Raw genomic sequence first — 27,107 nt, 5'->3', positions numbered from 1 at the left:
TGTTTTGGGATCCCGCTGTCTCCCATCTCCCTGCTGGCACCCTCTCCATCACGGTGAGGCTGGATGGGGTTAGGCACTCAGATGTGTCTGGTTGGCAAGGTCTGAGCTTTAGATTACTGCACTGCTGTGGCCTGGAAGCTGCCTGAGTATTTGGTTGCAAGCCTTTGCTTCCTTTCAGGGGAAAAGCAGCCAAGCACAGCAGCAAGGAAGGAGTGCTGGAGATGGATTTTCCTCTCATCCCAGTCCGGGGAGAGGTGGAGAAGCCCTGAGGAAGCGCTTGTCAGGAAGGCCTTTAGGAGAAGAGGACTGCCTTCAGAGTTTGAACTGTGCAAGGCGCTTCTGTCTCCACGCGAACGCAAACTGCTGGCCCAGATTTTGTGGGAAACAAAGTAAATAAGCACTGCTGTGAACTAAAGGGGCTGTATTGGTAAGAGACCAACAAAAGCAGAGAAATCAACACAAAATGATACACAGCCTAATAACAATACATTGTGCAATTAATGTACATCAACATTCCCTTCAGCAAGACCTTCCTCACCCCCCTTCCCAATGTAATCCCTCCAAATTCACCAGGCAGCAAGCAGCACTGCGCCTCACGCCTGCCTTCTTGAAGGGGGACTCAGAATCATGGTTCAGTGCATCAAAAAATAAAAATAAAAGCAAATTAAAACCGGGAGGAACTGGAGGCAACAGGGCAAAGAGGAAGTAGCTGTTCATAAAAGCCAGCCGGGAGCTGTTGAGATTTCCTTTGCACCCTCTGAGGCCGCCAAGCTCCGCGGCACACTTCCTAGTCACCCTTCTGCCCGCCAGCCCCCAGGGGAGAGCAGAGCCCTGAGTGGAGTACAGAACACTCAGCAGAGGGAGCAGCACACTTTGCTGGCGTCAGAACAGCCTCAAGGCTGTCTACAGAAACACCAGACCTCAAATTACTGATTTAAAAAGCCAACTGCGCACAGGTCTGCAAACCACACAGTTGGAGGTGTGTTTTGTTTTGTTTTTTTTTCTAGCCCCCAGGGAAAGTTCCTTGTCCCTCGTGGAAGTGCCTTTGCCAGAGCAAACTGCCGGTGACAGAGCTCTCGTTCTTCACAGGGGGAAGCCTACCCTTCCTCTCCTTTATATTTTGCCTCTGCTTGAGAACAGAGGGCAGCTGCATGTCATCCACAGGACCCCGTGACAACGTGCAGCCCCTCAACTGTTCAGTAGACCTGTGTCTGAGGGTTAACGACAACCACATGGAAGAACCTTTTACCCACATCATTTTAGGCTGGAGCTTGACAAAATATGGAATCACTGCCCTGCACAGCATTCAGAGCCATCTATCCATAACCCATCCACGCCCTACCTTTGCCTCCAGTTTCCCCAGAGCAACAGCCCAGCTCCTGTGCTGCTCCCCTAACCCAGGGGTGGGGTTCTCCAGAGACCAAGCCTGCACCCAAATTTGTCTGGTGCAAGGAGCTGGAGCTGTTCCGTTCGTTTACACCAAACTGCAGAGAAATAAAACATGGGCACGTGGAAATGACGTGCTTGTGATGACACGGAAGTGCTCCAAGCTCAGAGAGCATGGCCTGCTTGTAGGGTGACGTTCACTGCATGCTGAGAAGGAGGACAAAACCTATACGTGACGCTGGACCTTGTAGGGTGGGTGAAAGTGGGACTTCCACAGCGTGCCGCCCTTGTGACGGCCTCTTCGGGAGGGGTGCAGGGCACCCATGCACCAATAAACCTGCAGATGAGAACTTGCATGTCTACATAAAGCTTTGTCAAATCCTACATACAATTTTTGGGGGAAAAATAAGAATCTAAGCAACTGCTGTAGTCCCAAGAAGAACTACAGCTTTCTTTAAGGCACAGTTCAGACAACCCATAAATCAGTTTCCTCCCTACTGCCCATCTGTGTCCAAAAGCAAACAAAAAAGGGGGGGAACTGCTTAGCTAAAAGCAGTCAGCTGCGAGTTACCTTCTGATCTACATGGAAGACCTGGCAAAAGCCCGATGGAAGCCAGAACTGAAGGTAAATCATGCAACAGAAGACAACTTTGAGCCCAGCATAAAAACACATTGAGAGGTCTGCTGACAACACAAATTTCATGCTGAGAGCGTCACAGCTCTGTGCCTTCACCCCAGGTGTAGCGCCAGGGCCACGTGAGACTTGGAGGGTGTCAAAGCCCACTCCAGAACGGAATTCTGGTGTCCTTTCCAGGGGAACGGTCAGGGGACAGATTTCTTCCTATTAACCAACGTGGTCAAAGTCCAGATCTCTCTTCGCCGAAGCCCTGGGTCTCCGAACGAAGTCCTATGCTCCCATCATTTCCTCTAAAGACCCCCAGCATTGCAAGCTTCCTTCGTCTTCCCTCCCACGTCCGCTCTCCTTCCTGAAGCTTTGGGTCACATCGCTGAGTACCGAGACCCAAAGCACCTTGGGCTCAGAAGTACCGTGAGGCAGACGCTCACAAGTTAACCCCAGGCTGCTGCCTCGGGATCAGTCACTGACCTGGAAAGGGGGGGGAATCCTTTTCACAGCAACTTGTAGAGGTCTGAGAAACCCGTGGCACCACAACATCGCGTTGGTGCCAGGAAGTCCAGTCATCACCCGCGCTGGCTCCTGCCCAGTGGGACACCACCACATCGGGATTGCCGATGGCTGGCCAAGTGCCTCGACAGCAGAAATGTCAGAGATACCAACGAGAATATGTCCTTGCACCCCAAAGCTAGCATCCCCCCAGGAATTACCACCCTCCACGGGGTAGCGAAGGCCCCTCACGAGGCCAAGGAGCTGGACAGCTGCCAGGAACAAGGCAGGGCTGCTTCAGCCCAGCCCTGCCACCTTCCTCTGCTCCTTTTCCCACTGCCAGGGAAGCACAAGCCTGGAGAGCCCTGACACGCACAGAGCTCCACAAACCTCGCTGAATATTTTTTGCACAGGAGCAAAGAAAGCTGCCAGCCCCTTGGCCTCATGCACGCAGCAGGTCAGGACAAAAGGGCGTTAAGCCTCGACTCCAGGAGGCACCATAGGTGCTCCAGCAGCAGGCACGCTGCCTGGGTCACGCTCCTATATACACTGCCAAGGGAGAGCCTTGTCCTGAGCCTTCTGCGTAGCACCTCCTGGTTACATCTCCTCCAGGGAATCGGCTCTGGAGAGGCCCAGGATAGCTGTGGAGTCTCCCCAGTCTTGTCAGTCCCTGAAGAATCCAAGCTGGGCTCAGCCCCACCCGGTGCCCCTCGAGAGGGCAGGGGGTTAGGGGTAGTGTGCTTGGATGAAAGACAGGACATCCTCCTTTGACAGCTTCTCTGGATCTTGCCTTTTCTGAGAGTCGTGCACTTTGACACCTTCCCCCCACTCCCAGAAGAGGCGGCTGTAATGGCAGACGCTGTGGACAGAGAAGAGAGCAAGATTAGTATGCAAGAAGAAGGGAAGGAAAACCCTGCCACCATGTCAGCCACAAAGAGCACTACAGACACAGCTGCTCTTGTGCTGGGAGCTGCACAGAGGTACTCTATCTAAGGGGTGCCTTAGAGAAAGACCAGTACATCCATTCACTCATCTTACAAGCTTTATAGCCCATAATGTACAGGAACTTCCTAGCCTAAGAGATTTCCTTGGAAGCAAACTTATTAATTTTAACTTCACTCAAGACTCAGCTCGGTATTTGCTGGAAGGAGGCAGATCATTAGGGAAAACCTCCCTCCCTTCCCTCCACAAGTTTTTCAGAGGATGAAACTGTCATTGCAGGCAATGGAAAGGCCTTAATGAAGAATTTAGAAAAAGTCTGCCAGCAGAAGCAAGTAGTCTAATCACTCACTGAGAACCTACTAGAATCAGTAATAGCTGTCCTATAGAGCTTTGCAAATGAGCAGCACTTCGTGCTGTACAAAAGCAGCTATGATCATCCCTTCCTTCCCCCTGTGTGAAATAACCAAGCTCTACTCAGCTGCTGAGAGTTCCGGTCCTACAACGCCATCTCTCACTCCATCCATCAAGCAGTCCTCCCTCCCTGCATCAGCGCAGTCCCAGCCATAATGAAAACAGAGCTACTAATTACTGCCGACACAGCAGCCTTTGGTTTTGAACAAGTACTGACACAATATTCATAGCTTATTTAGTGCTCCTGTTCTAACAAAGCAGTACTAGCACAGCGACAGGAGCACGTCAATGGCTAATTACAGACACATTAGTGCTTACTAACCACAACACAACACTTCCCTTCCGGAGCCCTACACAAGAGCTCTAAGTCCTCAGCCTTTCATAAAGGTTCATACTGGCCTATTTCTGAGTACTCAGGCAGAACTAACCCCATCTTGAGGCCTGGAGGGGAAAAAAAAAAACACCAGGTGCCTCTGCTTTCACAGTTTTAAGCCCCTTCTCCTATTTAGCTGGTTAAAGGAAGCTTAAAGATTATGAGTGCAAGTGAAAAGTAGGTAAGGAGATTCAAAGTAAGAGAATCAGGAGCACTTTTTCATGTCAAGCTCTCACTCAGAGGCAGTCCTTGGTAGTGGAGGGTATCTCGAGACCACCAGAGGGCAAAGAGTGCAGAACACCTCCATCCACAAGCCCTGATGTACCACACAGACACAGAATCTGCTGTACTTAAAGGCTGCCTTGGCCTAGTACCCAATGGATACAGGTGGCATTCAGCACCCCCAGTCTTAATGACAGTCCAATGACAGTCCTTTCCCAAGGGGATACCACTTTTCTCTTACTCTCCCATTAAACAATCTCTGGCTACCTAAAACTTACACCAGAGTTTGGGCTAAACTAACTGGGACTGACTTTTAAATTAGCAACTTCCAACGAAGGATCTGAGCGTTCAGAGATGTAACAAACTGCAGTTGCAGGACTCCCTGCGTGCAGCGAGGTTCACTCACTCACTCACACTGTGCTGTGGATGTGAGAATATTTGTGTTACTCATAGCAATCAACAGCAAAAGCAACAACTCTGGATCAGCAGTTTCCTAAATCTGTGAGGTATCAGTTTATGCAGCACACCCTGCTGGTGGCCGAGCTGTGCTTGCAGTGCAAACAACTGCAAAAAACAGCAAAGCACACCTGAAGTCCCTTCCAAACATCCAGATGCAGCTACACCTTTCCACAGCCTCAGCTCTGGTGATTGCCACGGCTAGTACTCACTGAAAGGGTGCGATGGATTCAGAAGGGAGGTCGTATGTTGCTTGCTTGGTCATCTTGTTGAAGAAGAATTTCCTCTTGGAGTTTTTGCTGTATGCCATTGTCCAGGGATCTTGCAGAAAAGCATTACAGGGATTAGATCAAAAATGGAACGAGGATAAAAGCATGGTATAAATGCATACATAGTGCAAGCAGGGACAAGGAATCTATAACAGTGATTCTTCTCTCACTGCTTTTCCCTTTCCTCCCTCAAGACCACCTGCCTCCCAAACTTTTGCATTCACTGAGAAAATTCCATTCTCCCTGCATTTAAAAATTGACAGTCTAAACAGGGTATTTCCATGTGCTACTACTCTGGAAAATATCTTATTGGTAAACAATTATAATCTAAAAAAAAAAAAAAAAGCAGTCCTGTAAATAAACTGATTTACCCACACAACAGATCAAGCTGCAGCTGAATAAACTATTACAGAAACACCCTGAACCTTTTCCCAACCTATGCTCACTACAACAGTGAATCTCTAGCCATTGGAATACTGCCATTCACTTTTTACAGAGTTACACAGAGCCTAGTCAATTACTTTTTTACTTGAAGGCACAGAGAAAAAAAAAATGAAGAGCAAGGGACTCTCCCTTCCTACCATTCACAGTCCGTACGATGTAGAGTCCTGTGGGTACAAAGTGCCGGTCATCCCTGCCTGTGTAGGACAGCCGGGGTATTCCCCCTGAGCTCTTGATGACTTTCATCTCTAACCTGAATGTTGAGAGAAGACAGTGATACAGATTGCTAAACACAGCTAAACACAGAAGTTTCTTCCTTCTTTGCCCTCTTGCACACAATATGACATCCGCACACCCCTTCCAGAGCACCATAGTCAAAATATGACAGGAGAAATCACCACATCCCTGGAAAATCCCATCTCTTGCTTCCCCTGCATGGCTAGAAAAAACTGCCAGAGCCGTCTAGATCAGGTAGCAAATCTAGTGTTGGAATGAAGGATCTGTGATCTACCACACTGAATCCAAATGGGGTTCCCATTTCAGGTATGAACTCTTAAATCTTTCAAGCCACTGACAGTTCTGCACAAATACTCAAGCGCAGTTGCTGCTCCTACCTCTGGCCAAGCACACAGGCCAAGTCTGTGGCATTCGAGCTCAGCAGCATGATTTAAGAGCTTTACAAGATCTTTCTCCAGGACTCCTCAAGCACAGATCGGCACATCCCTCCCATTCCTCTGCTGTCATGCATTGGTGGCTGACAGTCTCCATAGGCACTGAAACATCTCATTTCAGCCAGCCACTTACCTCACAAAAATTTTCTCCATCTCTTCCAATCTGTACACTTCTTTCACTCTGGGGGGGGGAAAGAAGAAACAAGACAAAAATGTGATTAAAAAAATAAAAAAGATTGAACTGTCCTCTTTTTCTGTCCCAGCTGTAAGAATCAACAACAGTTCATTCTGTACAGCATGAGGTGGCTAAGCACAACTAAGGTTCACCTTTCTCCTCAATCTTATGCTTTATTTCTCCTGGCTTGAAAAAATGTGACATCTGCTTTCTCACAGATGGGTTGCTGTAAGCAACATACAAGTGTCCTCACTGCTAAGGAAGCTGTACATTTTTACCCCAGGCTCAGTATACAGAAGAGGAAGAATTGTGAAAGTCGGGTGCTGTTGTTTTCCCATGAGGTAAATTCTCCAAGGTCAGGCCCAGGCAGGTTCTGGCTTCAGCGTGCTGGCCTTGCAGTAAAAATAAACTGAAAGATCTTCACTGTTATCCTGAGGGACACCAAAAACTTGCTAGCTACCTTGAGGTAAAAACAGTTTTGTTTTTTTAATCAGTAAAGATGATTTGGAATCATCGTCCTGTTATATCAAGCTGCTTTTGTGTTTTATTTTTTTGTTCTGAGATGCAGACAAATCAGAAAGTTTCAAAAGCATTGCCTCTGATCAGACATCCCAACCACCTGTTTCACACATGCTGCTATAATCATCAGGCTTCAAACAGCACAGTTTGAACACTTTTTCATGAGAGCAAAGAACCCTTCTACGACCCATTTCTACGGCCCTTCTTCTTGCTTCATCTTCAGCTCTTGCCAATGCTTCGGGCTCCTCCAGAAACTGTGACTGTCTTGAGTTCCCATTCATCTATCATCAAGCAGAACATCCTCTTTCCTGTACTCCAGCCTCTCTTGCAATATCATGGCACTTCTAGCTAGACTGAAAGCCTTCTGAGACAGAAGCTGTTTTGTCCACAATATGTACCTGATACCCAGCACAACAACGCTCTCGTGATCTGCTATAGCAAAATTAATGAAATCGAAAGTCAGGAGGCAACCAAAGCTTTGTTAGAAACTTTCTTGACATTGTAACGAAAACCTCCTCCTCAGGCTAACCATCTGGAGATTGCAGACACTGATCAACATTGCATTTATCTAACAGTCAGCTTCTCTGTACCTCTGCTGACCCTTCAGGGCAGACAAGAACATAAAAGACTGCAATAAGCTAGCCGTGCGGTAGACATCAGCACACATCTGAGACCAGCGCTGGCCAGTCCACCTATGATGAAAGCATGAATGTCTGATGTGTGAAAGGAGGGCACAAATTCTCTACTATCAGCCTCACCCCGGATATTGAAAGGACTTACAGCCTCTTTCCAGTGAGACCCAACTATGAATGTCAGCTTCAAGTTTAAGTCCTTCATCCTCAAACACAGCAAAACCAAAGCCTGCAAGGCTGAGGGAAAGAGGAGTCACTCACCGGATCGGGTTCATATCTGGCCGGCTAGGTTTGGAAACAGCTTTGACAAACTTCTCCGCCAGTTGAATCCTGAACAAAAACAGAAAGAGAATCCTGCAATTGAGCAGGATCTCTGGTGCACCAGGAAGGTAACAGTTTCAGCTGAATAACCAACTAGACACTTCAGTACTTGCAGATTGCCTCCACTGCTTGCCAAATGGGCACTTGAGAAACAGTTTTTCACCACACCCTCACAATTCAGTGCCAAGTGATACTGACTACTATGGATACTGACCCATATCCGTGCGGAATGGGTCTCCATAGCCTCCTCTACAAGCCCGTGTGTTGCTGAACACACTGATGCCTAAGTAGGCAAGCAAGACTAGGAGAGACATCATGCCCCTGAGGAAGGAAACAGGGGGTCTTTCCTTCTCCCTGAGCCACTTATCAGCAATGCTCATGCATATTCCCAGGGTGCTCAGTTTATCCATGCTGTGCCTGGCTCACTCCAGACTAAGAATGGAGCTAGACCTGCCCTCACACACAGAGACAGTACAGGCAGAGAAGACTATACCCACTTCACTTCGAGGTGGTTCAGTCACAGTTCATCACAACAACAGTGTTTCAGCTGAATGCACCTGGGTGCATTTAGCAATTCAGCTGAATGCACTTGTCTCCCCGTGCTCAGCATTCTGCCATTAGTGTGAACGTTTCTCAGTCACACTGACATACAAGAAAGAAACTTCTCTAGAGCCTACGTACCTCTGGTTGAAATGCTGGTTTCGGACATCATTGCCATTCAGCACCAAGACATCAAGGATGTGGATAGCGCTGATTTTTCGCTGCGCTTTCCCCTGCAGAAAGTAATACGTAAACTTACTGCTCGGACTGTCTGTTGCTATTTCAGCTTCATTTTGTAGCTTTTCTTTCCTTTTTTTTTTTTTTTTTTTTTTGGCAATGCATCATTCTCTTCCAGCAAGAGAGCACCTTTCCAGATATTAGAAGCGTGCCAATTCCCTGCAGCCCATCATACAGTAACACGCCAGCCTCCAAGAACCGGCATATCTCACCTACACAGCTGTCTCAAGGGAGGGAGAGAAAGCAGGACCACAGCTACCATCACCAGCTCTCTGGCACAATAGTGCCTCATCAGGTAGCACAGCACAGAGCCCAGCGTACTACAGCATCTTCATTTGAGGTGCCGGAGGACAACCACACCCCCAGGCAGCAACACCTTACGTTGTGAATATACCTCAAGGATCTTTTTCCAAGGCCTGTGATCACTACTGCACAGTTATGTACCCAAAGAGCCACAGAACAGATTAAGTCTCGGTGGCAATGTCACCTGCGGCTGCATGTAGGCCAACAGCACGTCAGGTCCAAAGGGGTTTCAAAACAATGTTAAAAGCTCATCTCTAGCACTGGACAGAAAGAAGGAACTTAATCTAAAATAGTTTCTCTAAAGATCAAACGCAAAAAAAAAGCCTCACGCCTGGCACAAATGGAACATTTATTCTGCAGGATCTTACAGAGAATAAGTGAAACTGCTCATTATATCTGCAGCCACTTGATAGGAGAACAAATAGCTTCCTACCTCTCCTTTCAGCTCGTGAACAATCTCCACAGAGAGAAGGGTATCTCGTGGCAGCTCAGTTTTCAAATCCAGTTTTGTCCATCGGTCTGACTGGCGACCATCCCATGTGTAGATCTGTGATTTCTGTGTAGAGAAGGCAGAGTCAGATTCACCTACGGCCTCACGAGGGTAGGGGTGGAAGAGAGACCTCTGACCAGCTCCAGAGCATTCCTCAAAGAATCTTTTTGTACTAGGCCATCACAAGCAGTTTCTTTGTAGGAAATTTTAAGGAAGAACCTTGATATCTCTACAGCAAAAGAACAAAAACGCCGTTTCTCACCGGTCATTAACTTTTCATACCTATATAATGAACCAGAAATAGGATACCTTTAAAAGGACAGTGAAAGTAATTAGAGACACTAGCAAGAGTATGGGTCTCTGTGTTGGCTGGAATTACAAAAACAGGGTTAATTACAGTGAAAAGTAGTGAAGTCAGCAGAAAGAACCATAAAATAACTAGCAGCATTCAGGACTGCCGATAAGAATCCTTCCTGGCATTTGAGGACAGGAAAGAATGGGATGAACCTGCAAGGCAAAATAGCAACACTGAAATGAACCAGCAGAACTCCCAGATGTGAAGTCTGACTGTTCTCAGGACTTACCCCTAGCCCCAAGAGGAACTTCTGCTCACTTCCAGCCACCATACACCGGTAATCCAACACTTGGCGGATTTTTTCCAGTGTACTGGAATTCAGAGGAGTGGGTTTGTAACTGAAGGTATCAATGTCCGTGCCCTAAAGAGTAATGTATGGAAAAGGCAAGTTAGACACACAACAACAGATTTTATTTTTTTTTTATTGCATTTACCTATCAATAGATAGATAAATGCAATTTCTCCATAAAAGAATAATCCAGGACTTCTTACTCTCTTAATTCCTGCAGAGAAAAGACCTATTTATACAAAAGAACTCAGAAGAAGCAGAAGCAGCTTCTGTGTGACATCTTACCTGGATCAACTCAAAGAACTTGGACTTGGGATCTGAAGATGAGGGAGCAACACGGGCCTGATCAGGAATCTGAAGGAAAATCCAAACAATTGATAATAAACGTTATTCTTTTGCATGTCTACATGAACCTTTCTGGTTTCAATACATGACAGAACATCTTGCCCCCTGAAACTCCTGCTCTTGGGACCTCAGTTGCTGGAGAGCTCATCTAGCAAAGAAAAGGTCTCACATGTATTTCAAATTTAATGTAGGTATACTGTGTCTCATAGGAAACTCTAAGGCAGCTTCAGAAAGTTTCAGGCTAAATCTTTGATTCCATCCACGTTTCAATGAAACATTGCCATATATGACCTCACTACAGTCAAAGACTCAGGAAAGAGAAAGCGCAGACTCATAAAACAAGACCCTTTGGAGAGCTCTGCTGCATGAAAACCACTAGGTGCTGAGTTCACTCTGTATGCCATCAAACATTGTCAACTGCAGCAAAGCAGAGGAATCAGATGCCTGCTCAGTTAAGCCACACACATAACCTACAAGCATCATCCTATTTGCTTACATGAAAAGCTTCAAATCATCTCTGACCTTCCCCCAGGACAACATATTAAGCCTCTGGTTAGAAAGCTTATTTGTACTCTGGCTCCATCCTTATTTCATCACAGCAAGGATTTCATCACCTTTACCATCTCCCTGCTTTGCAGCTTACTTACCCCCCATAGCTGGAGACACTCCTTTCGGATTTCAGCCTGCCGTGGCTCGATCAGCGTCCTCAAGAGCAAAGAAGCAGACTATTAAAATGGTGAAACCTCCTTGCTCTCATAGCATTAGCTATCCCAGCCCCATCACATTTGCATCTTTCATTGTCAGGCTTGGGAATGACAAACAGACAGCGCTCCTCACCAGGCTACACTCATAAGAGGATCCTGCTTCCCTCCCCACATAAAAAAAAAAACAGTGTTAATGTTAGGATTCATTCTTCGACAATTTCTGGCTCTCAGGCTCACTCAGCTTTCTATTGTGTGATCTCTGAATGAACAGTCACAGAAAAGTCACGTCAGGGAAACAGCTATACATGGCAATAGCTTTAGGGTTTCTTTTTACATGAGAAATTCACATCCCATGCTTTAGTTTACTCTAGGTACTTAACTTAGATGCTCTGATTCACCCCTGAAAAATTAAGAACCATGCCCATCTTAGCCAGCTGCTGTAGAATTGAACACACCAGCCAGGATGGTACGTCCACACCCCTGCTAAGAAGCAGGCCCATGTGTGCTAATCAGATGGCACGCAGTGCATGGTAGCCTTCTCAATAAGGGTGACAGACCATCAGCCTTCAGGACTCCTGCAGCTACCCACACTTTTCTGCAAGCAACTCAGGGCAGAGACAAACTGAGCTACCTAAAAGCACTATTAATTTCCCTGGTTCTAAAGGCCAAGGAAAGTAGCAGCTCAAATTAAGAACGCATTAAAGAAGGGCAATGCAATTGAGTTATGGTAGGTTAGTTCAACCTGTACTGAAAGCCAGAGGAATATACTCACGTGTCTTGAACAAAGGCACGAATTTTAGCCAGCGCCTTTATCTGAACTTTGCAGTGGCTAAAAGAGATGGAAAATTTCAGTCAGGGAGCAAGTTTGTCTACACCAAGATCAAACTACATGGAAGATTACTGGGACAACAGGCAGAAGCCTGACTGATCCTCAAAGAGAATCATTGGATCAGTGTCAGCATGAATCAAAGTGACAAGAAGTCCACCAGCAAGAATTAGGCACTATCCTTCCTTTCCAGTCTACACAGTAGGACGGTACACAGCAGCCAAACAGTCACTAACAGTAATAACCCCTCTCTGCATAGGGCCCCTCTGCTCTGCTAAGCCTCTTGGAGCAAAAGCAGAGCAGTGCAGCAGCATCAACAAGCCTCCCCATGAGTAGCCTGCAACTGAAAGCTATTTTGGCTGACCTGCCTACAGCCAGCAGCCCTCCTTGCCCACAGGCACTCACTTTTCATTGGACTGCACAATGTAATCATAGAAATCCTGGTCCCCTTTGATCACGCTCAGCGGGACAACGAGATTCACATCCACATCGGAGTTGCGCAGCTGGTTGAGTCTGATGTTCACCATGAAGAGGTAGTCCCGCACGTCCTCAGTCCCTAGCTTCAATCCTTTGCATATCACATACCTGCAGAGCAGAGAAATCATTTGGGTTGTCCTTTCCACACAGCCAGCTTTCCTGCCATGCTCCCGTTGTCAGGACAGTATCCCAAATCCCAGGGATTCTTTCCCCCAGACAGCCCCAAGAAGGTGAAATCTCACTTATCACAAAGTCATGATGTGTCAGTTTCCACTTGCCAGAAAAGATTGGGAAATACAACCTTGTTCAAAAATGCTGCAGATCTCCCTAAAGTAGTAAATCAATTCTGCTAAACTTGACAGGTACAATAACACACATAATATGCTCTGGCTTCACTGGAACCTCAGTTGATTCATGCAAAACAGCGTTACATACTCAGTTCCACTGCTTCTCTCACCGGAAGGAATTCAGTAGAGGCAGTGAAAAGCAAGTGTACTTTGGCAAACACCTTCTTTACCTTGTCAAACATCACAATTCGCTAGGCATCTAAAACATTTTCTCCTCCAAAGCAGTTGCCAACTGAGTGAGGTCACAGAGATTCCATTTGCCTAAATTCATCTACCGCTGAATTTTGAGGATGGGCTTTCTGTAGTAATCCCTCATGCTGAAGAATCTCACCTCTCCGAGTTAGCAGGCCGGCTTGTCACAGGTTTAAAGATGCAGACTCGCTCAAAGCAGCAATACAGCAGATAAACAAGCCCCACACTGAATGGAGTAAACAGGTCAAAGGTTTTGCAGACAAAATGTCCTCCTGGAGCAGAGAGAGGAAGCACAGTGACACCAGCAGATTATAAAGAAACAAGGAGATACCAGGCACCTCAATAATCTTCTCTTCTGCAGAAACAGTAAGTGGTTTTGTACAATTGAACAGTATCTACAACACTTTCCAAGGAGTAGGCCAATGTGGCTCCATGAACCATCTTCTCCACATCTCTACAGCAAAGGAAAGAAGCAGTTTTCTGACCAGGATCAAATCAGTATTTGTGCTTTCTCAACAGCAAACCTTCTACCCACTCCCTAGCCTCCCTTCCCAGGCCCAAACTATGCCCCTATGGCACTGCAGCATGCTACGCAAAAGCCTCAACAGAAGAGCAGCTCCATTATGCACAACAAGAAGTTTCAGGCTGGAAGAATACACTAATTGATGTTACCTGAACAGAATAGCTTGTCATCTAGAAAGAAAAGCATATACGCCACGCTTTGCCTTTGAACAACTTTTCCAACTACCCTAAACAAGAAGCAGTCCGTCTGGCAGAATTATGTCTACTTAGAGAGGGAAGACTTAAAGAAGGTTACTCCTTACACCATATCATGTTCAAGACTCCTGCTAAGCAGATCATTGCCTCAAGTACTTCTGAACCCAGGACACAAGATAAATGACAACAGGATAAGCATTCCTATCTTCTGCTCTTGCGTGTCCATGCCAAATGCTAATTAAATTCTGCAGAAGAGAGGAACCATCAAAACCAGATACAGCTGTAATGTCCATCACTTGGCAGTAACGGGTTACAGCTAGAACACCATGAGGCATCAGCTGGTTTTGATCAGAGATGGCAGATTTAAAGGAGAAAAGCCACAAACTAGAGGGAAGGATGAACTGGATTAGTACCACTCTGTTCCAGCCAGCCTGCTAGAATGATCAGAAAGCAGCTGGGCCAGCTGATATAAAGCTCAGATATACTACCCTGTTACCACACTGTGACCTTAGCCCAAGACAGCTACATAGCATATTGTAAGAGATTTAAACTAATGCATTTTACCTCCTGCTCGTAATAAAAAGAAAAACAGACATAGATAGCCTAAGTTTTCTGCCCCAGTTCTCTTAGCTTTGTGACAACCATCTTGGAATGAATGCAGATACACTCAACCCTGTGCAGCAGAGCAGACTTCATGCCATGTTAATAAAAGTCTACAGCATCTTTCTGCAATGTCACCCACACCTGCCAGAAGGTGGAATATGATTAACAGACAGAACGTACCTGTCCGGACGATGGACAGTGCTGTAAGAAACTGACAAAGCATCAGCTGTTTGCTTAGGATTTCTTGCAGATTCTCCTGACCCTCCACAGAGAAGCCCTGCAAAGCATATAGCATGTGATTAGCATCTCCACAAGTCTGTTGCTCAAGCAAACAATTCTGTACAGTTAAATCATGAAATCATGACTTTTTAAACAATACAAAACACTGCCACCAGGAATTTGAATGACAGCCCTAATGAATTTCATGTTTTAAGTGCAGACACATCAAATATCATATGCAGACTGAGGTACCAGGTACCAGTTTTGGTCATTAGTACAAGAAGAAAAAGAAAGGGACCAACCCCATCAGCCATTAAGAAATGCACTCCCTTGTGATCAGTATTGTCCAAAACAAAATTCCGAAAAGCAGTAATGTTCTCTGGGCGAGTAATGTCTCCGTCTCCATCAATCCCTCCTTCTCCTGAGGGGAAAGGAAGAGACTATTACTAACATGCTTGCAAAGATCAGTACAAAAGATCAGTACAAACAGATGATCTATTGGATGCAATTAACATTTAGTCAGAAACTGCACAGACCTCAATAAGTGACTAAGCATTAATATATTCCCTAGCTCACCACCAAAGATGGTTGTTAATTTAGAAAAACTATTTAGCTTCTGTGGTCATGGCTAAACAAAGCTGTACAATAACCACGCTCCAAAGATGACTTGTATATTAGCCACAACAAATGACAAATCACTCGCTGCCCTCCTCTGAGTCAGGAACTGACTGCATTACAACGTAATATTCTCACCCAAATAGAAATGACAAATAGCTGAAACCACTAAAAACGTAAGATTCAATCCCATTGCACAGCTCACCTGTTAGTAACATGTTTTTGTTTGTTTTTTTTACAGCAAAGGCAAAATTATTCACATGGTGCTTTGGAAGCCTTCTACGAACAATTAGTATAATTCTAAAGAAACATAACCACCTACTTCCAAACACAACGTAATTTGAAGTTAAGAAAAACAGCCCCAAAAATTGTTCACATGCAAACAGGTTTATAAAGAGAAGGAAAAAAGAAATTCCTATTTGTTTGCATGAAGGCCTGTAATTTTCCCATAAGGCTCTTTAAAGAGAGCCTCATTGTTCCCCAGGCTACTGTTTTAGAAAGCTCATCTAAGCTGTGTTCTAGAGGTTACCAACTCTGACTTCAGAGAAGCCTGAACTTCTAGTTGGCATTAGTCCCTATAAATCCTCTAAAACTACAGCTTCTATTAACTGAACAACTGCAACACTAGAAAACAGCAGAGATCAGGATGCACGATAGCACTTTGATAACCAAATTCCTCGTCAATCACCCTGTCAGTAAGCAAAGTGACACTAGGATTTGTTACTATTCTTCAAAGCACAAATATCACAGCAATCTGCTTCCTTCCCGTCACTGGAAGAGAGTTGTATACATCTCCCTAGATTTTACAGGGCAACAGACAGAAAGGGAATCAAGAAAATGCGTCAAAGTCATTGGGTTATTCATTTCTCCAGGTATCTCCTTCTCTCCATAAAAGCACTAGTGAGTTATGAAGATACAAATGCTGCAGGCATTAGAACAAGGCATTTGTCTGCCCTGCTGCCCTTGCCACGAACGTTCTCTTTAACACATCTAATCCTGAAGCACTAGACATTCTCTAAGAGTTCGTGGTTAGGTGTCAAAAGTGGCAGACACCAAGAGTCACAGTGGTGGCAGGATAAAGAAAAACATGCCAGTGGAAAATCAAACTGGCTACCATCTCTACAGGACAGTCACACTTGAGTTTCCTTTACACGGCCTGAAATAAGCAGCAGGAAGACCGTCAGTCCTTGTATCTCCCCTTCCTACTCCGTGAGCCTACACAGATAGCGTGTTTCAGAATTACATCAGTCAAGCGGGAGGAACTATTGTCAAGCCACCTTAAAGCACTCTGCACTTTTCAGATAAGCTCAAGTACAAAGGATTCCAACAGGACACACATCTTCTTGGCAGAATGGAAATAAGTGCAGAAACATGACTTGATATGCAAGCTCACCGATCTCAACCCCGTTCTCAGATGACAGCCCCCTTCTACTTTGCAAAGTGGTTCTCTAGAAACAGGCGCCTCTAAGATCCCCACGCTGGTACAAATGCCAGCTGCGCTCCTGATGCAGAAGCTGGAGCACAAGCAAAAACATCAGGTAACATTCATGCGGGCACTACATACCATAGTAAGGTTCAAAGAGCTCACTGGAAGCAGAATAGAAGTCCTCCAGCTTAAAATCATTTGGTCCTTTCAAGGTCATGCCAAATCCTTTCGCGTGCCACTTCCGCCTCCACAAGACGTACTCGGAGAAGCCCCCAGGACCAGCACACACATCAGCAAAGTAGAGCAGCTCTGCATCTCGCTCCTTTATCAAGGGCCTCTGCAAAAGGAAACTGAGGAAATTCTACTCACCCAGTAACAGCTCCCCTCAGTTAAACCACACACACCATCAACTGCACTATTCAGCCAGAGAAATGTCTTTCAAGCATCTGTTTTCCCAGCCAGTATCCTAAGGATTCTCCTTTCCCTCCACCTGCTCCACTCTGAGAAAGCACAGCTGTCTGAAAGTTAAAGAGAGGCCCTCACCCCATGGAAGTCCTTCGGGTTTGTAAACATGTAGTCAAAGACATGGTCCATGTTTGCCATCTTCATTGCAGCTCTGTGAACACATCAATAGGGACCTATTAAGTTTCAACCTGGGCTCCCATGGCTGAAAGTGGGCATTCATGGGAAAGAGGCTGCATAACCTTCTACAGACCTGTTCAGAAAGAAAACTCCACGGATCATCTCATAGGGGTTGGATCTTGTTCGGGCTCTACGCATTTCTTCTCCATCCAGCTCGTCAAACACGCTCTGCACAAACAGAAACAAAACCAACCTGGACTTGGCATAGGCTCAAGAGATAGGTAAGCATAAGCATTTCCCGTCCTCAAGCTTCTCACTCCTTAGAGTGCTCTATGAATTTTCTTCTGTCACGTAATAAGCACTCTTCTTCTAAGCCACCCCACCTGTTAATCAAATTTAGTGACACCAAAGAATTCTGTACTGATAGCACCAGAGCCTGATAACATGGTTAGCCACCTCAAAAGCAGTCACAGCTGAAGGTATTTCTCTCACAGATACACACACACACACTGCAATTCATAAGGGCATGATCAAATCTAGGAAGAAACATGTAACACAAGAAAAGAAAGGGAGTTTGGGCCCTTAGCTCTTTCAAGCCTACAGCCTTTCAGTTGGACTAACCCAGAAAGGAACACCACTGATTTTGTTCATCCCTTTGAAGGCTGAGGTACAAAACAGATTGACAAACAGGCAGTAGCAACCAGGATTCTAGGTCACACCAGTGGCACAGAGGTGATAGAAGTTGTTCTGAGCTCCTGCCAATCACTGGTCATTTACTCAACCCTTTCAATTATTTATTTTATTTGCTTCCCCCCCAGACTTCCACTCTTCTCTAAGGAGCAGCACTCACCTTGCACCGCAGGACATTACGTAAAAGCTCTTCGCTACAGAATTCTGTTTCATCTTCAATCACCATCTTCCTCTGGAGCAGGATGAGAACGCACAACAGTTAGCAAATATGGCAACACGAACTTGTGAAGGAGGAAGTCAGTCAGCCACATTCTAGATGGAATCAGCAGGAGTGCAGCTAGAGGAACAATTCTCTCCTATTCTGCATCTTCAGACCACACACCAATACTTTATCCAGCTTAGCACTCCCCAGGACAAGGCGGATACTGCCATACTGGAGCAAGCCCAGCAAATAGGCCACCAAGATGACAAGGGTGCAAAAGTATCTGACGTATAACAGACTGAAAGAAACGCTTGCTCAGAATGGAGACAGCAAAGGCAAGATCCTACTCCTATCTACATCTACCCAAATAGAGAAATAGGGAATAGAGAAAGTGAACCTCAGCTCTTCTCAGAGATGCACAGTGATAGGACAAGAAACAATGGACACAAACTGCAATGCAATAAATGCCCATTAGCTATATGGATAATTTTGCTAATTGGGTTAGGAAACACTGAAGCAGGTGTTCAAACCGGTTGTGAGATTTTTTGTACTTGGAAATATTCAGAACTCAACCCGACAAGGCCCTGAGAAACCTGATCTAGCTGGATGTGCTCGAAGCAGAGAGCTGCAGGAACAGTCTCCAGAGGCTTCCTCCAGCCTAGATTTTCTACAACTTTTTGACAAGGCAATTGGTTCAGGCTGAGCATTCCCATGTCTTCTTAGGCTGGTAAGTACTGGGATCTAAAAAACTACCTTCCCCACAGTCATCCACTCCTTCAGCTCCTGGGCATCGGGGATTTCCGTGGTACACTCAAGGCACCAGTCCACCTCCTCGTAGGCACTGGGCTGCAAAAACAAAACATGGGAAGAGTCAAGTAAGATTTTCCTAGTAAAATGTAACTACCAGTTGCTTCCAAAAGGTTTGCCTACAAATTCTACCATAGGGGGTTATGCCATGACTTTAGGGCCATATAGTTTTTCCTCCTTGCCTAAATACATTTCATTACATCAGATTTAATAAAAAAAAAAAAAAAACACACAACAACAACAAAAAAGCAGTACTATTCTCTCATCTGATAAATAACCAATAAAGCCAAAGCCTAGTACTCTCAAGGTGCATTTTAGAAATGTTGCAAAGGAGACAGTTGACAAAAAAAAAAAAAAAAAAAAAAAAAAAAAAAAACTTCCTGATGGTGTTTTACACATCCATTCACACAGTTCCTTCTGAACGACTCCCTCATTCCATGACGTAGTTCAGGATTTAAACATTTCCTTATGATGTTGGGAAGAAATTGTTATGGCAGTAAGGACCAGAGTGATGCCACTCTTTTACAAAGAGAGGCTGCTGAGATCTACTCACCTTCTTACATTTGTTATAGCAGTATCATCCACAAGAGCAAAGCATAGGTAACAATTGCTGTGAGATGCAGAAACAGGGTGAAGAACGAGCCCTAAGCCAATAAGCCTACAGAACAGATTTCAGATTCCTGGCTCTGGAGGAATAACCCCTGCTATTATTTCCAGTTGCTGAAAACTACTCCAGGAAAGGAGAACCAAGTACAATAAAGCACATCAATAGCACTGCGGCCCTTCACTAACAATGACTGTGACCTTCTGGCTCAGCCTCCGCTTGACCAGCTCCCTAGGATTCAGTGTTCCGTTTGTTGTTTGTGTGTTATTTATTTCTTTTTCTCTTGAAAACAAGGATACAGCAGCTGTTTTGTATCAAATAACACCAGAACTGGGCTTTAATTTCTTGACAACACAAACTTCTACTTTCAAATTTTCTTCCCTGTTGAGGAGCTTGTCAAGAGACAGGAATAACACATCACAGCATTTTAGATAGCACTGCTGAACACACCCAGAAAAATGCTTACAAAAAAAACACCTACGCAGGTATGAAAAACAATGACATACAAAATAAAAAGGGTAAATTCACAACAGCTTGATAGCAGCTTCCCATCACATTCTCTACTACAAGCTCAGAAACAAATCACACAGATCACAGCAACACTCCACCTGAAAGATTTGGTGCCACACCATTAATAAATGTGACATAAAACAAGTTTTGACATGCTTTGTCAGGGGACAAAGTTGGGCCTGGGTCTACCACTTGACAGTAGCAGTTATATCAGCACTCAAAAAACGTTCCCAGAGGGCAAATCCTGAACACAGCAATGGAAAAAGGATTCAAAACAGTAAATACTTACCTCTGGCTCATCCTGCCAATCAATATTCAGCTCCCCATCAAATCCTTTGAGGGTCAGCCCAAAGCCCCTCCTTCCCTTCTGATTGGAGGCCTCAACAATATCCTTTCTGCCTTGGCCGTATTTTCCCAGACCTTCTCCTTCCCGAAAGCCCATCTTGGCCTATAAAGAAAACAAAGGGAGCACACTGAGGCAAGTGGATTTGAGTTTATGTAGCTACTGGGAATAAAGACTAGCCCAGAAAAGAGCCATCACACTGAGGTGACTTGGAGCCACTGAGAACTTTAATCCCAGTTGTGGCTTTCAAGACTTAATACGGAGTTCACTCCACTGAGGCAGAAAGGTAAAAAAAAAAAATGGATCTAAATAATGATGTTTGAAAAGAGAACTTAGAAAAATTCAGGAACAGACTGCTCCAAAGGAGAAGTAGCAAGAAGCCAGGACACATCCACCACTGCGTTCAGTGGGTTTTTAAATTCATATATCAAAAGATGCTGGCATGAGGGAAAAACATCATGTTGTGGTGATATTATTTGTTGTGAATATGCAGTCACACACATTGCAAGCATTAGTTAAAATTCACCTAACACCCAGAGGAGGGATGCAAGACACACTGCTCCTGAAACACACTCCTTTTTTTTGAACTGAAGGGATGACGTTCATTAATTGCTACCTTAACAGCTTTTCTATTTATTATTTTTAGCAGTAAGAGAACCAAAAAAAAAAAAAAAAAAAAAGCATGAACGTAGCCAATTTTACTCCCTCCAATATTTATCCACAGAACAATAAGTAAATGACAGACTTCAGAACTTTCGCTTGGATGAATAAATCATCCATATGCTCCCTCCTGTGAAAAGCAACAAAGACACTGCTTGTTATCAACCTGTATGAGAAGCAACACAGTATCAGTCAGTTTTTATACAGAGGTACATGGAGTTTACCCATTGCCTTTGCTATCTGGAAAGGCAGTCCTTGAAATATGTACATCCAACGTGACAGCCACTGAGCCTGCTGTACATCAGTTCTGAACATCTAGTAATGAAGAACTATTTTCCTTTTACTTACCTAACCAGCATGGAAAGACTGCTGAGCCCCGCTCCTCTGAGAGCAGCACAGCATAAAGGGAGACCTGAGTTCAGTCCTCCTTCAAGTCCTGGACCTCCTGTCACATTTCAAGTCATACATAACTCTGCCTCATCTTTCCTGCTGCCCCTGGCGATAACATTTTTGTTTCTCTTGTCAAGAATAGCAATGCTCTCAGGATTATGATGCTCACAATACCACAGTGATGAATTTTGCATCAGGAAACATCTGTAACAGCACAGACCCTGGGAAACTTCTCTACAACCTACTATTGCCTTTAGACCCAGAAAAAACTTGCCAAATTTGGGACTACCATGACAAAAAGAGTCTACAATTTTCTTAAAACTTCCTAGAAATTCTTTCTTCCCCATGCTAACACTATGTAACGAAGGGGTTGATGATCATCTTCAAAGTCCAGCTGTCACAGTTACTGTAATTCACAACTCCATGTGTTTCCAAGAAACTTCTGGCCCTACATAAACCAGAGCAGCACTGCTTGAAAGAAATACCTTAACAATTACGGTAATAATTCTGCAAGGGCTGCCCAGCCAGCTGCCAAGACCAAAAGGAATTAATGTCAATCCTACACTTTGTAAAGGCCTTTCTTACAGGGCATCTGTTACATCTGTTAACTCAACCATACATAATTGCAAAATAACACAAGGCAGGACTCTCTTTTTCTAGCTCAGCAAACTGCCTGAACCAGAAGTCTTTCTCTTCACATTCACCTCGCTGCTCCAAGGCCTGGAACATGAATTCCCCCCCCCCTTTCTTTTTTTTTTTTTTTTTTTTTTAAAAAAAAAAAAAAAAAAAAAAGCCAAATCCCCATCTACAAATCTCTCTCAGCCTCCCCCAGCTGCTTATTAGCTGGATCAAACAGAGAACCTCACTATAATGATGATCAGAATCACAGTGAAAATCTCAGAATGGACTGGTCTCCTCAGTGTGCTCTCATCAGACCTCGATAGTTTGGACCAAACCTCTTTTGACCTACCATGAGCTTTTGAGAGACACTGTTGTACATTGAGTAGCGGGATGAAGTACCCTCCACAAGAGAGTCTTGTTTGAACTCATTGCTGAAGACTGGTCTTTTTTCGTCGCTCTCACTCTCAGACCCACTGCTGCTACTGGAAGACTCTGAAAACAAGAAAAGCAAGAGAAATGAATATCAAAAAAATAAAAAGGAGGAAAAGCAAGACATCAAGTAATCACATCAAGAGCTATACGCAGTGTGACTCATTAAATCCTCTCAACAAACACAGAGTCTGACAGCACACTTCAGAATCTCAAACATGTTACAGGAAGCACTCAGGTGCAACATAGAATACCACACGGAACCAACACTTGGTTATCAACCCTTTTGTCTCAGGATTGCACACCACCTCTCTCAGATGATGGATTCCACACACCCCAAAGGGCCTGGCAAACCCCATGCCAGCAGCACAGCAGGCCATGGCATGACCACAACAGTACATTGTGCTGTGCCTGAGCTTTACAATAATCCTAGACAGTCCAGAGCTTCCCTCCTGAGGGTAAACAGCAGTTTCTGACACCTTGATAACACAGTGTTAGATTCTCCTCATTTCCCTACCTAATTACAGATGCACATGCAACCCTGACTTGAACAAAAATCAAGTACACAGACATCTACAAAATGGCCAATAATGCAGAAAGACAGAGCTGCATCCTTTTCAGCATGCCACAAGAAACCACGGTTGACTCCATCACCCACCTCAGCAGCAAAAGCCCTGAGTTCACTACCAAAAAAGGCCATTTTTCACCTCTAGAGAAGTTTACCAATGCATACAAATCCATGCAAAAGAATGTCAATCTAATTTAAAAAAAAAATAAATAAATAACCAAGGTTCAAAGAAGTTAAAGAAGTCAATGACCCAATCAAGACAGAAGTGGAACACCACACACAGCACGCACCCAATTTTTGTCACCTGAAAGCCACCTAAAACTGATGCAGCTGAGCCTCCGTGAGCACCAAACTTTGGGCTCTGCCCACGCCCAGCTCTACCCTGGAATTATTTGGCCTAAGAAGCTAGGTCTGGATGAGCTACATAGTGCTTTGCTTGAGATGCCCAAAGCTGTTTCCTCTGAGCGTAGCTGGATCTGGGCAGGAATCAGATGGTAGGTGTGACACAGCTGTCTCAGACTGCCCCACACCAGGTGAGTAGGGAAGGGAGGCCCTACAACCCAGGGAGTTCTTCCCCTTTTCCTGTGGTGTGATCACTACAAGGATGAAGCAACGGCACACATTTCCTTCCTGAAATTTGTCTGGCACCAGCAGTGGGGCAGGCCATAAAGACTACTGGAGCAGCAAGCCACAAGTATAGCCACGCTCTTCATTGGATCTCTGCCTCTCAAGCCTCCCTTGTTCACAGAGGGCTAGAAAACACCCTTTACTTCTTTGCACAACTACAGGTTGAAATATACCTAAGTTGCCATGAGATAATACAGAAAATTGCTGTTAATAGAATTTATCTTTTCCCGTTTATCATTTAAAAAGAAATTAGGTAGCTGCACATGTTTAAAGCATGGCATAACCTAGAAAGGACTGAACTCTTCTTAAATTTGTTCTGATATAAGAAAAAAACACAATATTCCTCTCCCAACTCACAGATCTCTATTTTCCTGCTATGGATAACAGAGCATCAGTGGAGTAACAGGAAACAACAGGAAAATTAGCAAAGGGCATTACAACAGGTCAGAAAGTGAGAGACCAAAGTGAAATATGCAGCTGTGGTTAAAACTGTTTCAATGTGTGTTCAACCCCTGCAGCTGAACTATCACCCTTTAAGATAACTTCTGTACTAGAGCTTACAGTACCAACCTTTGAAACTTCCAGCTCAAGACAAAGAAAGCTACGACACAGCACGTTTGCAATATTATATGCACATCTTGTTTTCCAAACATCTGTCATAAAAGCTACATTTCCCTTTCCTTCACAAAGTTCTTAGAGATGAACTAGATCAAAAAGGATTTTACTTTAGGAACAGTTAGTGCTTTCTGCTTCTCCAGTCCACAGCTTCAATTGTCTTTGATGCCTGCTTTTGAGCTGTTTTATATTATTATCATTTTTTGTTTTCCAGGTCTCGTGATGTGCCTCGAACACAATACCCATTACAAAGTCTCAAGAAAGTTCCTTCACAACTCTTCTTTTAACGTTCACTAGGCCATGATCAGTAAATACATATATCTCAAAACACTTCTCTCTTCCAACCTACTTTTTTCCATCTGAAACCACAATGGATGTAACAGACTGCCAAGCATTTAAACCTATTCAGAATGTCTTCCTTGAACTGCATTGACTTGTTTCATAAAGTTTCACAGCCTATTTTGACCCATAACCAAACTCAAATAATAAAAAGAAAAAAAAAATGGTTTGAATTTTTCAGCCTAGTCCTGTGGTCAATTCCTGATAGCCTCTATCCCAACTCCGACACCCTACAACTCTACCTCCTCATTCACCTCGGGTCTTGCAAGGCATACAAACACCATACCCTGTCACTACGCCTACTCCCAAACTGACCACTCATCTTCCATACACATTCCCTTCTGTTTTCACAAGAGGAAGGCTTCTTTCTGTGCTCAGGCCCTTTTTCACTAATGCTATTACCAAGGGAAATCCCAAGACTGAGAAGCAGCAGGCACATGTATGAGGCAACATGAACTACCACTGCCCTAGGAGAGTTTAAAGCGCTCTGCAATAGGGATAGCAATTGCGTAGGGCACCCTCTTCATCTTTGGAATACTCCAAGTGAGAAAGCAAACTCCAACAAACAAACAAACAAAGCAGGCAATTGAGTTAACTCCAAAGCAGTTTTTCTTCCCGAAACCAAACACCTGTAAGCTTCCACAGCTTACAACAGCAACAACAAAAAAATCACATTGAACCAGCAAAGAAGACAGAGCTACAACACAAGAGCCCCAGTCTAACATACCCTTTGTATATGTCTCAATTTCTCCCATCTGCTAAAAATGTGGCAGTAATGTTGGTGTGGTTTGTTTTTGGTTTGATTTTTTTTTTTTTTTTAATACAATGAGGCACTGTCATAGAATTATCTAGTTGGAAATGACCTTTAAGATCATCAAGTGTTACCATCAACCTGACCTAACGAGTCCCATCACTAAGCCACGTCTCTTAGTGCCCTGTCCACACACTTCTTAAACACCTCCAACATGCAATCCTTAGGGTTGGGAAAGCCCTCCAAGATCATCTGGTCCAACCATCCCCCTACCACCACTATCACCTGCTAAACCACGTCCCTAAGCACCACGTCCAACCTCTCCTTAAACACCTCCAGGGATGGTGACTCCACCACCTCTCTGGGCAACACGCCCCAATGCCTGGCTGCTCTTTCTGAGAAGAAATTTATCTTTAAATTAAATAAGTCAGTCTTAAATAAGATTCTCCTAAACAGTATCATGTTCTGGTACTGTACAGATCCTTAGTGCTGAAAGTTTCCAAGCCAGAAGTAGCACCTGAGCCTGAGAAGGCTAACACTGTCCACACACGACCAGAACTGCACAGCTTTGGGGCACGCAATTCTCTGCCATCCACCTCCGCCTTCTATGCCTCACGGGCGAGGATTTAGACCCAGGCTGGGCGCCCACCTTGCGTGGTGTGATTGCTGAGCTGCGCCTCGTCGTCCGAGGTGGAGCTGAGGGTCAGCCCCAGGTCCTCCACCTTCTTCTTCTGCTTCGCCTGCGGGCTGCCGAAGCCAGGCTCGCTCCTCCTCTTCATCGCGCCTGCAAGAAGCGGGTCACAGCCGCTCAGCACCACTCAGACCTCCCCCAGCCCCTCACCAGGCACCCCACAAGCCGCCCCCACACCCACCTCCACCCCAAACCCCGACCCCCCCGGGGCTCCCTCACAGCCCCTCACCGCCAAACCCCGAAGGGCGAGCAGCCAGCCCCGGCGGGACAGCGGGCAGCGAGGCCTCGGCTCCTCCTCCGTGCAGCCGGGGGGGGCTCCGGCCGCTGCCCCCCGGCCCCCTCCGCCTGCCCCCGCTCCCCTGCGGCCGCTCCCGGCCCCGCCGCTTTCGTTTCTCGTTTCCCCGCTCGCCCCCGCCCCCGGCGGCGCACGGCAGTGACGCGGGGCCCGGCGGAAGCCGCCCCCCTTAGCAACGGCCCCTCCCTCGCCATGGTGCTGAGGGGAACGGGCCCTTTATGTGTCCCTGCCCTTCGTGTATGCGCCTGCACGCAAAGCTTACACGTACACGCGCTGAGTATTTTGTGAATATTTGGTGGATAAGGGTGGCAGCGAGCGGTCAGCCAGTTTTCTGGCGTTTTTCTAGGGAAAAGTTTCCCCCGTGCTTGCCCCACCATCCGCTCCCCCTCCTCAGTCATGACTGACTCCTGCTCCAGGCGATGAACACACTTCAAGAGTCATGAGCCCAAGCTGCCTCTCCAGAAAATATTCACCTCTAGGAAGCCCGTAGCTGCCCCCCTCCAGGCACTTTGTCCTTCAGTAACCACGCCTCAGTCTCCAGACCACATTTTGTACAATAAAAGCCGAACACACAGCTACAGAGTCCTTGTCCTGGTGGCTTCAGGCACTGCTGAGTTGTCTGGTGCTTCTCACAAAACTTGAAATCCCAGGGCTTAATCTTAAAACCAAGCCAACAGGAGAGCACCAACAGACGAGAATACTGCACGTTACTAGGAAAGTGTAATTCATGGTTATCCGGCTGCTTTCAGTCGTGTGC

At 45.4% G+C, this 27,107-nt stretch overlaps 1 protein-coding gene across 1 annotated transcript; it reads right to left on the bottom strand.

Annotated features, from left to right (window-relative positions):
* Positions 1-7: 7 nt before the first annotated feature.
* Positions 8-26,431, bottom strand: CMTR1 (cap methyltransferase 1). Its single transcript, XM_082756583.1, has 24 exons — positions 26,285-26,431; positions 26,014-26,148; positions 22,385-22,527; positions 20,311-20,469; positions 18,854-18,946; positions 18,059-18,130; positions 17,342-17,436; positions 17,170-17,242; positions 16,765-16,963; positions 14,888-15,006; positions 14,547-14,643; positions 13,186-13,318; positions 12,436-12,615; positions 11,977-12,033; positions 11,148-11,205; positions 10,441-10,509; positions 10,096-10,227; positions 9,455-9,577; positions 8,623-8,714; positions 7,882-7,950; positions 6,428-6,475; positions 5,764-5,876; positions 5,126-5,234; positions 8-3,368 (listed from the first exon to the last, which is right to left on the bottom strand). The coding sequence occupies exons 2-24, from the start codon at positions 26,141-26,143 to the stop codon at positions 3,236-3,238; spliced, it is 2,496 nt and encodes an 831-aa protein (XP_082612709.1). The 5' UTR covers positions 26,144-26,148; positions 26,285-26,431; the 3' UTR covers positions 8-3,235.
* Between the last annotated feature and the right edge of the window lie 676 nt (positions 26,432-27,107).

The sequence above is a fragment of the Aythya marila genome, assembly GCF_965140915.1.
Source record: "Aythya marila genome assembly, chromosome: 3".
Taxonomy (NCBI): Eukaryota; Metazoa; Chordata; class Aves; order Anseriformes; family Anatidae; genus Aythya; species Aythya marila.
The sequence above is the reverse complement of the archived record's forward strand: the minus strand, read 5'-3'. Positions and strand labels throughout refer to the sequence as shown.

Coding starts and splice junctions, on each gene's coding strand:
- CMTR1 (XM_082756583.1), bottom strand. CDS start 26,143: ATGAAGAGGAGGAGCGAGCCTGGCTTCGGCAGCCCGCAGGCGAAGCAG. Junction 12,034..12,435: donor ATTGTGCAGTCCAATGAAAA/GTGAGTGCCTGT, acceptor CATCTCTTTTAG/CCACTGCAAAGTTCAGATAA. Junction 8,715..9,454: donor TTCACGAGCTGAAAGGAGAG/GTAGGAAGCTAT, acceptor TACTTTCTGCAG/GGGAAAGCGCAGCGAAAAAT.